The following is a 14209-nucleotide window of genomic DNA, read 5'->3' as shown; positions in this document are numbered from 1 at the left end:
CAAATTTGAAGTAGAGAAAGTAATGGTTTCCGTAATAAACAAAAACTATAAAAATATTTATTTAATAATTTTTAATGTTGAAATGGTTCTAAGTATTTTAATGAAGAAAATTATGTAATGATATTGAAAAATGATCCTGAGAGATGATATAAATATGCAACGTAATAAAAGATAAGTATACCTGCCTATTATAATAAGCCAATGTTAGCTATAAGCAGGGATAATAATATAATAAAACCCTTATCCGCACCCAATGGTGCATAGGGCACTGCATCATATAAACGCAGTGTTATCTTGATCATTTACACATGAAGGAAAGGTGATCAGCCCTCCGCTTCAGGTACCAGTCCAGGGTAATATTGAATAAATATTACAGTGAAAAAAATCACTTGTATTGATTTTACCACCCTTGGGAATCGAACCCGGGACCTCCAGAACAGTAGCCGAGCGTGCTGACCATTACACTACGGAGGCGGACAAAAGCAGGAATAGACTCCCAAAATAACAGTTAATGGCTTGCAGAGATAAGCAGGGTGGGGGAGGTTGTCATGAATGGGCAGAATGGCAAACACTACACATACGTATAAAGTGATCACTCAAGCCAGCCAAATCCTTCCATCTTCTTTCGTATAAAAACGATAGATGCTTAGTTTCGATTTGAGACACCTATAATAAAAATGAAGTCATTGTATTCTATGCAATGTCTTCTTACCGTTTGCAAAGAAGTCGTAAATAAGGAAATAAATTATGGCATTATTACGTCGTTGATGTTTATGAAAATCTAAAGGTATCTCTCAGATATGTTATGAAAAAAATATAAACAGTATTTTCCGATGGGCTGAATTGGAAATTGAATAGATCTCACCTAGTGGAATTCCGCGCTCCGCCACACGCACTAAATAAGCTTTCATTAGCAACTTATCTATTATTGATATACCGTAAACCCCCCTTTAACGTTGAGATAGGTACCGCGTAATCGGAGGAAACGTTTTAAGGAGTTGATGTTGTAAATTCTATTTTTACATTTTAACCAGCGGAAATGACCGTAATACGTCATTATTAAATTAAACTACAATTTTACCCTCTATAACGTTTTCTCCGATAGCTAACCTTTCATTAGCAACTAATCTATATTGATATACCGTGATTCCCCCTATAATGTTGAGATAGGTGCAGCGTTATTCGAGGGAATGTTATAATGAGTCAATGTTTTAAATTGTATTTTTACACTTTAACCAGCGGAAATGACCGTAACAAGTCATTATAAAATCGAAATACAATTTAAAACATTTACCCTCTATAACGTTCTCTCCAATAACGCGGTACTTATCTCAACGTTATAGGTGGTTTACTGTGCTTATTATTTACCTATAATTGACGAATGGTAAGTATATATTATATTAAGTAACGTGAACCCATTTCGTGATGGCAGTGAAAACAAATGTTGGATCGTGTCGCGTATTGCGACACGTTCAGGATGCAGTTGCCAAGAGTCGCAAGTAGGGTATCGATTGCACTGTAAGCTTTATCTGCATTCGCTTTTCGGTCTGTTTGTTCCCTCGATGCAGTTGAAACGATACACCTGAGAACTGCACTCTGTACCTGAGAAATACAACGTATTTTTGTGTTATACACGGATCTAGTTGTATTAGGAATGTGATGAATTTGTTAGCTATCGTATGAAGGTTTTAAGATTACAAATATATTTTTAGTATCGGACAAAAGCTCGCCTTGTTTTGTGTATGATGTCACATGTGACAAAATTGTAGCACATTCAAAATAATTCAAATAAAAAATAGACTTTTATTTTGACTAGGCAGACACCACATTCTCAACTGATTACCGATTTCACAACATTTTGTGTGTCCAAATACTTGTTCACAAATATTTAGCTACTCAAAATGTTGTGAATAAAATAGCTGGTAAAAGTAAAAGCTGCATAAATAATTGAAAATGAGGTTTTTAGGCGTTTCCCCGTATGTAAAATAATCTTGGATAAAAATAAAAGTGTCTCTGCTAAATCCAATAAAGCTTTCTAAATCCAATCATAAATGGTTGTTGTGAACTCAAATCATGGAACTTCATGTGATTGATCATATATTGCTCATATGGGTGTCTTTGGAATATGAAAATGTTGACGATTTAGATAACATTTTTGGAATAAAGAGTTTTTTTGCGTTGCGGCCCTTTGGCATTTAACCAGCGATTTGTTCTACTTGCCAACTTGACTGATAAGGTCACTCCTTTCATTGATACCTCTTAGATAGTGAAACGGGAGAAAGGGAGGATCCATGAAAGAAGGAATGTTGGGATTGTATGTTGCGAAATGTGTGTGCCACGATTTGAAGTGTTTCTTTCTTATTGGGTAATATATCCAAAATAAAACAAGGTTTGTTGGATTGAATTCTACGTTTATTTCTTCTTCTTCTCCGTCTTATTCCTCATTGCTGAGGGTTGTGACCCTTGCAGAAGCAATGACTCTTATCCAGTTATCCCTTGACTGCGCTGCACGTAGCGCTCCAACCACTGAGGTGCCTGCTGCTCCCTTAATTTGATCGGTCCATTCGGATCGGGATCTTCCTCTCCCTCTCTTTCCCTCCAGGCTACCGATCACAACTAGTCGTTCCAGGCTATCCTCGTTGCCACGCGCAACGTGTCCAAAGAACTGGAGAATCCGTCGGGTACAGATATTGGCCAGAGTCAAGCCATCCAAGCGTAGTTCCCGGCGAATGGACTCATTGGTCCGTGCATATCGCTCACTCCTTTCAAGAACGTCATAAATCAAAAATCGTCAATTTTCAGTTGTGCATGTTTTCGGAATGCCAAGAAAATTTACTATATCCCAGCAAAAGCGGCATATTTTTAACTTAATATTTACCCGCTACAGGGCAGAAAGTGTTGTTTTTGCATTTTGAAGAAAAGGTATTGTTTAATATTTTTTTTAAATAAACTAAATATTTTTGAAATGGAGAAAAAACCTTCAGGTTTTGCCTAAAAAGATCTGTTGCACAGTAAAAAGTTCAATAAGTGGCTTGATATTTATTTTTAATACATTGTGTTATATTTTTAAACTTTAAAAACGTTCTCCTGAAAAATCAAGTTTTTTGATTTATGACGTTCTTGAAAGGAGTGAGCGATATATCCAAAGTAAAACAAGGTTTGTTGGATCGAATTCTACATTTTTTTATGTATATGTTAATACGTGACGCGTTTCGTCTTCTTAGGACATTATCAAACACCTATAATGAGTGTTTGATAATGTCCTAAGAAGACGAAACGCGTCACGTATTAACATATACATAAATAAATGTAGAATTCGATCCAACAAACCTTGTTTTACTTTGGATATATAACCCAACAATTCAATATGGAATTCTACCAACTGTCTGCAGTTACAATAAATATTATTTCTTCCTTGTTGCAGTGAGCGCGCCGCGGTCACGGCATGACGACGGACATCTCCATGGTGCGCTGGGACCCGTCCCAGGTGCCCGGCCAGGAGATACTAGATGACTACGAGTATGACGGCGGGAACTCCTCGTCCCGACTCTTCGAGCGGTCCCGCATCAAGGCTTTAGCCGGTGAGTCTACCATTTCAGTAATTAGTCCATCATCTCTTGAATGTTTTCCGCAGATACTTTGTGGCACATTTTATAAACTTCATAAAATAAAATATAATTACTTAATATTATTTTTTGACATCTCATCAAAAATGAAGAAGAATATGGGTTATCGAGGGTATCCCGTTGAATTTTGACAAGAATTCTTTCCCTGTGCTTTGTGTTTTTGTACTTGTATAATGAAGGGCATAAATACATTGCCAGAACTCTTCGCATCGTATTATTTTTGACATCTCATCTAAGATGAAGAAGAATATGGAAGTCTGGGCATTTACGGGGCTGACGACCGTCATAGGCTGGTTTAAATGATCTCTGTACACACGTGTAACATTCGCCAATTCTACACATTATTGACAACCGCATTTCTCAAATTCGGTTAATATATGAACCAATTTAGAAACCTTGTTCTTGAATCACTAGAACTTCACTAGAGACATCTATTGGTTAGATGTAAAGAAGCTTTTTAGTAAGCAGAAACTCTTATATTAGTATGTGAGGTCCGAATCCTGGATTATAATCACACACATGAGAAACGCCAGAAAATATCATTTTCATTTATATTATTAAGCTTATAATTTGACCAGATAATTTATTTACAACATTTTGAGTACGTCCAAATACTTGTTCACAAAATCCGGAGTATCTCCAATTACAGGAGTTATTTTCATATTATTTTTTGATATCTCATCAAAGATGAAGAATTTGTTTTTAACCACTTTTTATTAGTACCGTAGAACGGGACTACTTGAACTTCGATGTGTTACTTGAGCCCAGTACAAAAAAATATTTAGATCTGTATTTGGACTACAGTAATGAACGTATCGACATGATTCATTGTTTCCCTGATAGGTGACACTTATTGTCACGATACGTTCATTATTGTAGACCAAATACAGATTTTTTTGTACTGGGCTCAAGTAACACCTCAAAGTTCAAGTAGCCCCGTTCTACGGTACCAATAAAAAGTGGTTTAAAACAAAGTTGTTTTATTTTAATTTATAAAGTTTATAAAATGTGCCACATCAAAGTTCAAGTAGCCGCCCCGTTCTCCGGTACATTTTTTCTCCAAGCGGTTTCGACAAGAACCTTGTCATCATCAGGGTTTAACGTGTATAAATTACATGTTAAACCCTGATGATTACAAGGTTCTTGTCGAAATCGCTTGGAGAAAAAAATCGACCAGTAAAAAAGTGGTTAAAAACAAAGTTATTTTGTTTTATTTTATAAAGTTTATATTAGTCCATCAGTGCATCAGTAGGAACTAGGAACACGACAAGCGGTATAGAATAAACCTTGTCTACAAAAATTAAAAAACCGAATAAATTGACGATTTCTTCGAAAGAAGTCGTTATGTGATTCGATTTATAGTCTGTGGACATAGAAATTACCGTCTGCTTAGTTATGCTAAACCATGTTTTCTCCTTCCTCTTGGGGCCATTAAGACGGTATAAAATTTTGTATAAAATTCATATTTTGCCGATTATCAACTAACTGGTCGTAGTGTTCAGCAATTTGTTAATATCATTTATGTGCATCATAAAATATGCATAATTTTATATACAACACACATTCTGCAATATTTAATGTACCCACCGAGTTTTGCAACACATTTCGGTTTATATTGGTAGATGATTTATTGCTCATATGCAGTATGTTACACTCGAATTAAAATGAGGCAATTTAGTACAAATTACAACATGCATGCATACATATACGCATATATGTATATATATATATATATATATATATATATATATATATATATATATATATATATATATATATATATATATATATATATATATATATATATATATATATATATATATATATATATATATATATATATATATATATATATATATATATATATATATATATATATATATATATATATATATATATATATATATATATATATATATATATATATATATATATATATATATATATATATATATATATATATATATATATATATATATATATATATATATATATATATATATATATATATATATATATATATATATATATATATATATATATATATAAATACTTGCAAGTGGTCAGGTTAGGAGTCGTAACAATCGGCGGGTATGTATGAGGAGATGCATGAACGTGGAAGAGGCGAAGAATGTTTGCAAGGACAGAGTGGTGTGGCGCTCTATTCTCTCTGCTACTCCTGCGGGGAAGCGGCGTGATGGTTAGTTAGTTAGTTTTTTAAATACTTGCAAACTATGACTTAATTATTATAATATAATAAAATAACAACTTTATAGTTTTTTCTATATACATATATTTTATTTGATCTGTTACCGGGTTTTGTCATTACCGATATTATCAGACTAATGAGAGGATAGAAGAAATTCGATGTTGTATGCTCAACAAGCGGGGGTTGATAACCACGAGTTAATATAATTTTTTCTGAAAAGATGATTTTAAATTAAGTGAATTTAAGTAGTGTTTTATACAATAGTAATAATTACATTCAATATATGATTTTACGTAATTTTTTGAACAAACGGATTTTTGTTTTTAAATTTAAATATAAAAGTATGTACATAATTATTACTATTATTATAATAGCAATAGGCAAGTCATCTGAGAGTCAAGTATAGATAAAAAATATTACAATCAAATTCAGTTGTTTATAATCTGCTTATCAAAGGTTAACCGCTTCACTTAACATATTTTGTAATCTTATCTGGATTCCGCTTGATAATTGAATATTTTGCGTAGAATTCTGTAAAGGGTACTTGCTTACTTTTTTATTTCAATATTTACAACAAGAAAGTGTTATTTATATTGATCTTTCTGCTTTTTATTAAAATATTTATTACTATTTTCGATTTCTTAAGTTACGTTTGATCATGTATTGGTCGTGCGGTGAATATTGAATCGTGAAATTTTTATTCGATCTCGTCGTAATTTATATATTTTTTTATTTTCATTGATTGATTCGGCAGTCACTTTATGGTAATATCTATCCATTTTTAATTTTAGTTTTGCTTGGTAATTATTGATGCGAATGGATCATTGTCAGATGGGAGGAATATCTAATTTAACATACTCAACCTATAAAGGATTGCATTACACTCGTTTTGTGTTTATAACAGCCGATATAATCAATATTTTCATTCATCATTTTCTTTTGGAAAATGCGCCTTCGTAAATACGTTGTTGGCGTAAGTTGGTTATGAATGACGTCACAGAAACGATTGACTTATTTTAATATTGGTGTAATTGCTAAATTATTTTCGGCTCTATTTGTTGATATCTATGGTCCACCCTCCCACCCCCCTCCCCTTGTATTTGTATAACACAAATGGTAGTGTAGTGGTAAACGAACAATCCACACTTCTACATTTACAGCTCTATAAACCATGGACAATAAACCATATGACGTCATAAAACGGTCGATGACGGAAATTTGATGACGTATGCGAACGCACGTTTCTCGTTTTATTAAAAGTTTATACCTTAATATCTCCCTTAGTTCTCTTCAGATTTCAATTAGAATGTTACTGCAACATTTTGAAACAATTGAAAATTATAAAAATATAAATAATTATAAAACCATAATCAACAACATGACAATGACTTAAGCCTCTCCCTTATTGTTTTTGTTCCCACTGATAAAAAAGATAAATAAATAAATAAAAATTAGAAACTGCTCCTACCCCCTCTTCATCCTTCAACGTCCCAAGGACACAAAATTAAAATTTAGACTTAACTTCACATATGGTGCTTGAAAATTATGCGGAATGCATCGAACACGTGTCACAATAGATTTTTAGAAATAGTGTTATTTTAAATTTTTTATTTTGTTTTTTTTTTTATTTGTTCGACAAGTGTACAGCTTTACATTTAAAAAAGTATATTAATAAAAAAAGTTACATTAACAATAATTAACATTACATTACATTAACAAAGATAGTTACATTAATAAAAATAAAGCCAATTAAACAATTCCACATTTACCAAGTAAAACTTTAATTAAAATTAAAAATATGTTTTTATTGTTTGCGTGTTCATGTAGGTACTTAAAGGTGAATAAATCCAAGGACCGATTTCTTACCTTTTATTTTTACCTTTAATTTATAAATGTTCTGGGCACTGGAATATAAACATTCAGATTTATTGGCATAATTCGAAGTTATTTTCGCGTTCTTGCCAGTTGTTATCAACCAGTAGCCGTTGCTATCTCTACCACATCCACCGTTGACTTCCTGCGGCTGGGTTTTTTTCAGATGTCAAAACCTCTGACCTTTATTGAAATCACCGACCCGTCAAATATCGGCCGGGCGCACGCAGTAACGCATCGTCTGCCACTTTCTAGCCCGTGCCATCGTTCGCTACCCGTTCGCGTGATGAATCCCATTTCAGAGCTATGGCGTTATCGCATCGAATACCCACCAAAATGGGCAGAATGGCACTCTGCGCGAAGACATCGGCTATGACATCTCGGCCGGTGTCTATCTGTCGCGATTTTTCGCTGTAAATATTGATAAAATATCGATGAAAATACCGCGTTTGAAAAAATAAATATCGACTGATTTAAAATCTTCATTCGGGTGTCTCTCGTATAAAACAGTTATAATTGTGCAGTGTTTGAATTTGACCTATCTGTCGCGATTTTCGCTGTAAATTTTCATAAAATATCGATAAAAATACCGTGTTTGAAAAAATAAATATCGACTGATTAAAAATCCTCATTCGGGTTTCTCTCGTATAAAATCTATTATAGTTGTGCATTGTTTGAATTTGACCCATCTGTCGCGATTTTCGCTGTAAATATTGATAAAATATCGATAAAAATACCGCGTTTGAAAAAATAAATATCGAATGATTTAAAATCATCGTTCGGGTTTCTCTCGTATGAAATCCATTATATTGTGCAGTGTTTGAAATTCTTTAATGTCAGTTAGTCTTCTTGCAGAAAAAAAATGTTTTTTGCATGCCTATTTTTTTGTGATTTTTAGTGATGTATGTTTTGTGACGTTATATTCCGTGTTAGAAGTATGGGAGTACCCACATGTTTGACACAAATAAAAAGTTTCTTTTCGATCATACATTTCAGTAAATAAATGTCCGCAAATTGTACGCCGTCGAGTCGGCGGTTAATACAGAATTTTATATCCCGAGATAACGGTGTTTGGTTTAACTTACGTAATATGTACACTGAATTGTACTTTAATTAGTGGGTTATAAATTAGACTAATAAAATAATCGTGTGCGTGTGTTCTTTTACATATTTATTATTATTTTAAGTTTTGTGATAATGTCGATTTCGGAAGGATACGATATTTTGAGGACGGACGTCAAAGGAGAGTCTTTTGAGAAATTCGTCGTTGAACTAAGAGGTAAAACATTGTTTTTGCTTGAACAATAATAAAACATACATATAAGTATACGGTGTTTTTTTAGAGGTATACAAATTCAAATTTCCCGCAATAAATTGATGGTGGCACCTGCCGTGTGGCATGTTGCGCCATCTTGTTGAAACCACAGCTCTGTCACATCAGTGCCATTCAACTGAGGTACGAAGAAGTCAGTAATCACGGTCTTGTGGCGCTCTCCGTTGACCGTAACATTCTGGTCGGCATCGTCTTTAAAAAAATATTTGCCAACGATTCCACCTGCCCATAAAGCACACCAAACAGTGACTTTTAATGGATGTAAGGGCGTCTCGACAAAGGCTTCTGGGTTTTCTCCACTGCGAATTCGGCAATTCTGCATATTGACATAGCCATTTAACCAAAAATGTGCCTCATCGGTAAACAAAATTTTGCTTTAAAAAAGAGGATCAAGCTGAATATTGTTTTCAGCCTATTCACCGAACCTACGACGTGCATATAGGTCATTCAGTCTATTCATGGTGAAATGGCAAAACGTACTAAGTACAAATCAACTATCAACTATCAAATTGACAGTCTGTAGAAACAATGTTGCCGGTTTGAAAACCAAACCTCTAAAAAATACGTCCTATATAAAACATAAAGTAAATACTGGTGCGGTTATTTCTGCTGTTAAAATCAATATTTCTTTGAAAAATCGTTAATTATCTTTTTTAATTGGCAACGATCCACATATTTTTTTTATTGTGTGGTTTTTTATGGTTGTTTTCATTCCATCGTCGTTTTCTCTATTAGTTATAATATATTTTGTATGGATGGGCTTGCTTTAAAGCTTATAAAATTAAAATACTCAAAAACCACTTGTTTTCATACATTTTATTTATAACATTTTTTATTGAGTTAAGTACATACTTCATTTTCTCCAACCCAAGGTAATTTTTCGTTGATTAAACTAACACAATAAATTTCTGTTTTTTTTTAAATATTTTTTTATTCACAATATTTTTATTAATTTAATCACAATATTTTTTTTATATTTCCTTTGAAACCCTAATTACATTTAGCGCCATAACCCAAATAAAGTCCGCAAAAAATGTCGGCGGTAAGGGATAATCTTTTAATAGATGATAAGGCTGTTTTTGCAAGTAAGTTAATACTAATTTCAAGGGTCGAGGGTCAAAAAACGATTAATTGGATATTTAAAGTATTTTGGTGTTTCAATAAGAGTGGAATTTGAAAATAAGGAACAACCGGCTCTCGGGACTATATCCACATCCGCACTTTAATTTAAATTTCTAAATGGGGCGCTGTAAATATTTCGTTATACCCTTTTATCTCGGGAGTTAAAAATAATATTTATTTCTGTTGGTTTATTTTAAGTGTTTTCATCAGTGTGCCGTAGTTCTATCGTCATGCTAAACCATTATTATTTTTATTATTTCTTGCGCCATAGATTTAAAAATCATTTGACTGTATTTAAAGATTATTCACAAAATTTGGACTCAATTTGGACTCTATAAGGTACGTGGGAAAACATTGTTTTTTGTGCTATTGTGGACCCTTACTATTTACGTTTTTAGGTTAACCCGTCTTGACCTCTTTTTTTTCTTCTTCAATGTTTTGATCATTACATAGCAGGGTGAAGTTATCTTTCAAACGTAGGTACTATTCAATCTGAAAAACATGCGCAGTAGTTTTCATCTTCAATGTTTTGATCATTATAGGCCAGGCTGAAGTAATCTTCCAAATGTATGTACTGTTGAATCTGAAAAACAAGAACATCAGTTGTCTTCTTCTTTAATATTTTGATCATTATAGGGTACGGTGAAGTTATCATTCAAAAGTAGGTACTGTTGAATCTGAACTGTAGTTTTTTTCTTCTTCAATGTTTTGATCAATATAGGGCAGGTGAAGTTATCTTCCAAACGTAGGTGCTGGTGAATCGAAAAAAAAACAAGCACAGTAGTTTTTTTCTCCAAAGTTTTGATCATCGTAGGGCAGGACAAAGTTATCTTCCGAACGTAGGTACTATTGAATCTAAAAGACAAGCACAGTTGTTTTTTCTTCCTTCAAGATTTTGATCATTATACAGCAGGGTGAAGTTATCTTCCAAACGTAGGTACTGTTGAATCTGAAAACCAGTACAGTATCGTAATTAATAGATACACATAGACATGAAGCGGTTAAATATTTTTTTATTACTTTTTTGGCACTCGGAATTTACGCGGAATAACATAAACATATAGTTTGTTTTCATAAATTTGTTTTCCTCGGCGATATAACACCCTGTATGGGTGAGGTAATTTCTTTTTGAGACTTAAAATAGTCCTCCCTTAAGAAAATCTGCCAACACTATTTTCTAAGAAAACATCCGGCCAAGGGAAGATTTTGCTGACCATTTTGCAGCCCTTTCACCCGCCTGCGCCCTTTGAATACCTCTCTGTACAATCGTATGTAGATTTTTAAAAGATTCGTTCATTTTGATAAACGTAATCAATTATTTTCCGTCAATATACATACATACGGTTGCTAAGGAATGTTGTAGTATTTTACAATAAATATCGTAATTTATTTTATTAAAAAAATGGGAGATAAATACTAACGCATCAATTTTAATCGTTTATACGTAAAAAAAGTAAGAATACCATATCTCAATCAAATTGATTAATAAGCATTAACTGATAAGAACCACCGTCTACCAGCAGTCGTTTTATAAAATAATTTCTAAATATTTACGTTACATTTTTTTCATTTATTTTTTGTTTTTTCTTATACTGTCTGCCTCCGTAGTGTAATGGTCAGCACGCTCGGCTACCGTTCTGGAGGTCCCGAGTTCGATTCCCAAGGGGGGTAAAATTAATAAAACAAGTGATTTTTTTTCACTGTAATATTTATTCAATATTACCCTGGACTGGTACCTGAAGCGGAGGGCTGATCACCTTTCCTTCATGTGTAAACGATCAAGATAACACTGCGTTTATATATGATGCAGTGCCCTATGCACCATTGGGTGCGGATAAGGGTTTTATTATTTATTATTATACGACTGGTAAAAACAACTAACCAACCAATACGTCGCTTCCCCGCAGGGGTAGGCAGAGAGCATCGAACGTCACACCAATCTGTCTTTGCAAACAATCTTCGCCTCTCCGGCATTCGAGATAATTAATGATAATAGTATTGATATAATCTAGTAGAAACGTGGATTGAAGCACGCCGTAAAAACTTGACTTAAAATTTACGCTAATATTTTTTTCCGTTTTACGATTGTTTTTTCGAAAGCCATGTATGAACTAAAATCATATTATAAAAATCACATTAGTAAGCTGTTAAATTCAATGGAAATGCGTCAAAATATTGTATTTGATAAACGGGTTAGCGTGCCGTAAAAATAATTATTAGTTCATATTATTTTTCTCGATGTACTGATTGTTAATTGCTACGTACATAAGTTTGCGGTTAGAATGCTTATAAGAAAATTGATATTGTTTAATGGCGCGTCGATTTTCGCACGCAATATCAATTTCCCGCCATTAATTCTGCGCGGAATTTTCATCTCTCTTGAGGGGGGGAGGGACTTGTCGAGAAATTAAGTTAAAAAAAAAAAAATTATTTATTTAAACATCATGTACAGAAAATAAATAAGTACATTGGCGGGCTTATTGCTAAAAAGCAATATCTTCCAACCAACCAAAAACAGACTAGTGATGTTGATCAAAACGTTTGATACTTTATAAAGCTGCAATCAGAGGGTAGATAAAAAAAAACATAAATTTCAAATTAACATAAAAAAAAAACATAAATTACAAAAGATGATAATAAGGAGAGCAAAGGAAAAAGAGAGTTTAAGGAAGGAGGTAGAGGGAAAAACTAAGGGAAGAGGATCGATGGACAGATTCTATTGATAAATAAATAGTAATGTCTCAGATGTTTCTTAAAAGTTATTAGAGTAGGTGCATGTAATTTTTTACAATCAGAGGTAATTCCATAGTCTGACCGCTTGGACAGAGCAGGAATTACTGAAGAATGATGTTTTACCTAATATCCAAGTGACTCTGAAATCTAGCTACGGCTTATGCAACACCGCTTATCATGACCCTACTTAGGCTTCAACTTTTCAATTTTTATAGCCTATGTCTACCCGTGAGTGGATTTACTCTTTATGTTTAAAGTTACTATAATTTCATGTAATTCATGAGTGAAAATTCTAGGCCAAAACACTCGCTAAGGCAAATTTGTTATTCAAGCCTCGACCGTATACCTAATTAATTGTCATTATTTTGGCTTCCAGACGAACGAGAGGGTGTTCAGAAGAAGACATTCCAGAAATGGGTGAACTCACACCTGGTCCGCGTGGGCTGCCGCATCGGCGACTTGTACGTGGACATGCGCGACGGCAAGATGCTCATCAAGCTGCTCGAGGTGCTTTCTGGAGAACGCCTGGTGAGTTTACCCTTTCTTTGTGGTGCCGATTCCGGCCTTAGATTCGCATTCTCACATCACATCATTCAAAGCCAGGCCGATTCTGCCATTCAGTATATATTTTCATATTATTTTTTGGCATCTCAACATAGATGAAGGAGAATATGGATGTCTTGGCATTTAGTGATCACTTTACACACATTGCTCACTCCTTTCAAGAACGTCATAAATCAAAAATCATCAATATTAAGTTGTGCATGTTTTCGGAATGCCCTGAAAATGTACTATATCCCAGCAAAAGAGGCATATTTTTAACTTAATATTTACCCGATATAGGTCAGAAAGCGTTGTTTTTGCATTTTGAAGAAAACGTATTGTTTAATTATTTTTTTAATATGCTTAATATTTTTCAAATGTAGAAAAACCCTTCAGGTTTTACCTTAAAAGATCTGTTGCACAGTAAAAAGTTCAATAAGTGGCTTGATATTTATTTTTAATATATTGTATTATATTTTTAAACTTTGAATTCGTTCTCCTGAAAAATCAAGTTTTTTTTATTTATGACGTTCTTGAAAGGAGTGAGCGACATGTAACATTCACCAATTCTACATATTTACCAATTCAATTAGAATTGGTAAATGTTACACGTGTGTAAAGTGATCTACACTAGTTCTGAGAGTAAAAAAAAAAGTGATATGATTACTGTGTCAATGACTTAATTTGGAAAACCACAAATCATCTTCATTTAAATGACAAGACTGATAACTCACTTTAGTTATGAATAACTCCGTTTATTAATATTATTTC

At 33.3% G+C, this 14209-nt stretch overlaps 1 protein-coding gene across 17 annotated transcripts in view; it reads left to right on the top strand.

Moving 5' to 3' along the window:
- Positions 1-14209, top strand: part of LOC148310441 (spectrin beta chain-like) — a 118965-nt gene that overhangs the window by 62955 nt on the left and 41801 nt on the right. For 11 of the 17 annotated variants that reach the window (XM_088258425.1, XM_088258423.1, XM_088258424.1 and 8 more), the window contains exons 1-2: positions 8895-8986; positions 13272-13423. In XM_088258425.1, coding sequence (XP_088114551.1) covers positions 8905-8986; positions 13272-13423 — 234 coding nt within the window. In that variant the 5' untranslated portion in view covers positions 8895-8904. Of the gene's footprint in view, positions 1-3424; positions 3582-8688; positions 8987-13271; positions 13424-14209 lie in introns of those variants that run through there. The other 6 variants (XM_088258420.1, XM_088258412.1, XM_088258422.1 and 3 more) reach the window with 2 other exon arrangements.

The sequence above is a fragment of the Brachycentrus maculatus genome, unplaced genomic scaffold (genome assembly GCF_059751285.1).
Source record: "Brachycentrus maculatus isolate JH-2025_06_01 unplaced genomic scaffold, ASM5975128v1 h1tg000095l, whole genome shotgun sequence".
Taxonomy (NCBI): domain Eukaryota; kingdom Metazoa; phylum Arthropoda; class Insecta; order Trichoptera; family Brachycentridae; genus Brachycentrus; species Brachycentrus maculatus.
The sequence above is the reverse complement of the archived record's forward strand: the minus strand, read 5'-3'. Positions and strand labels throughout refer to the sequence as shown.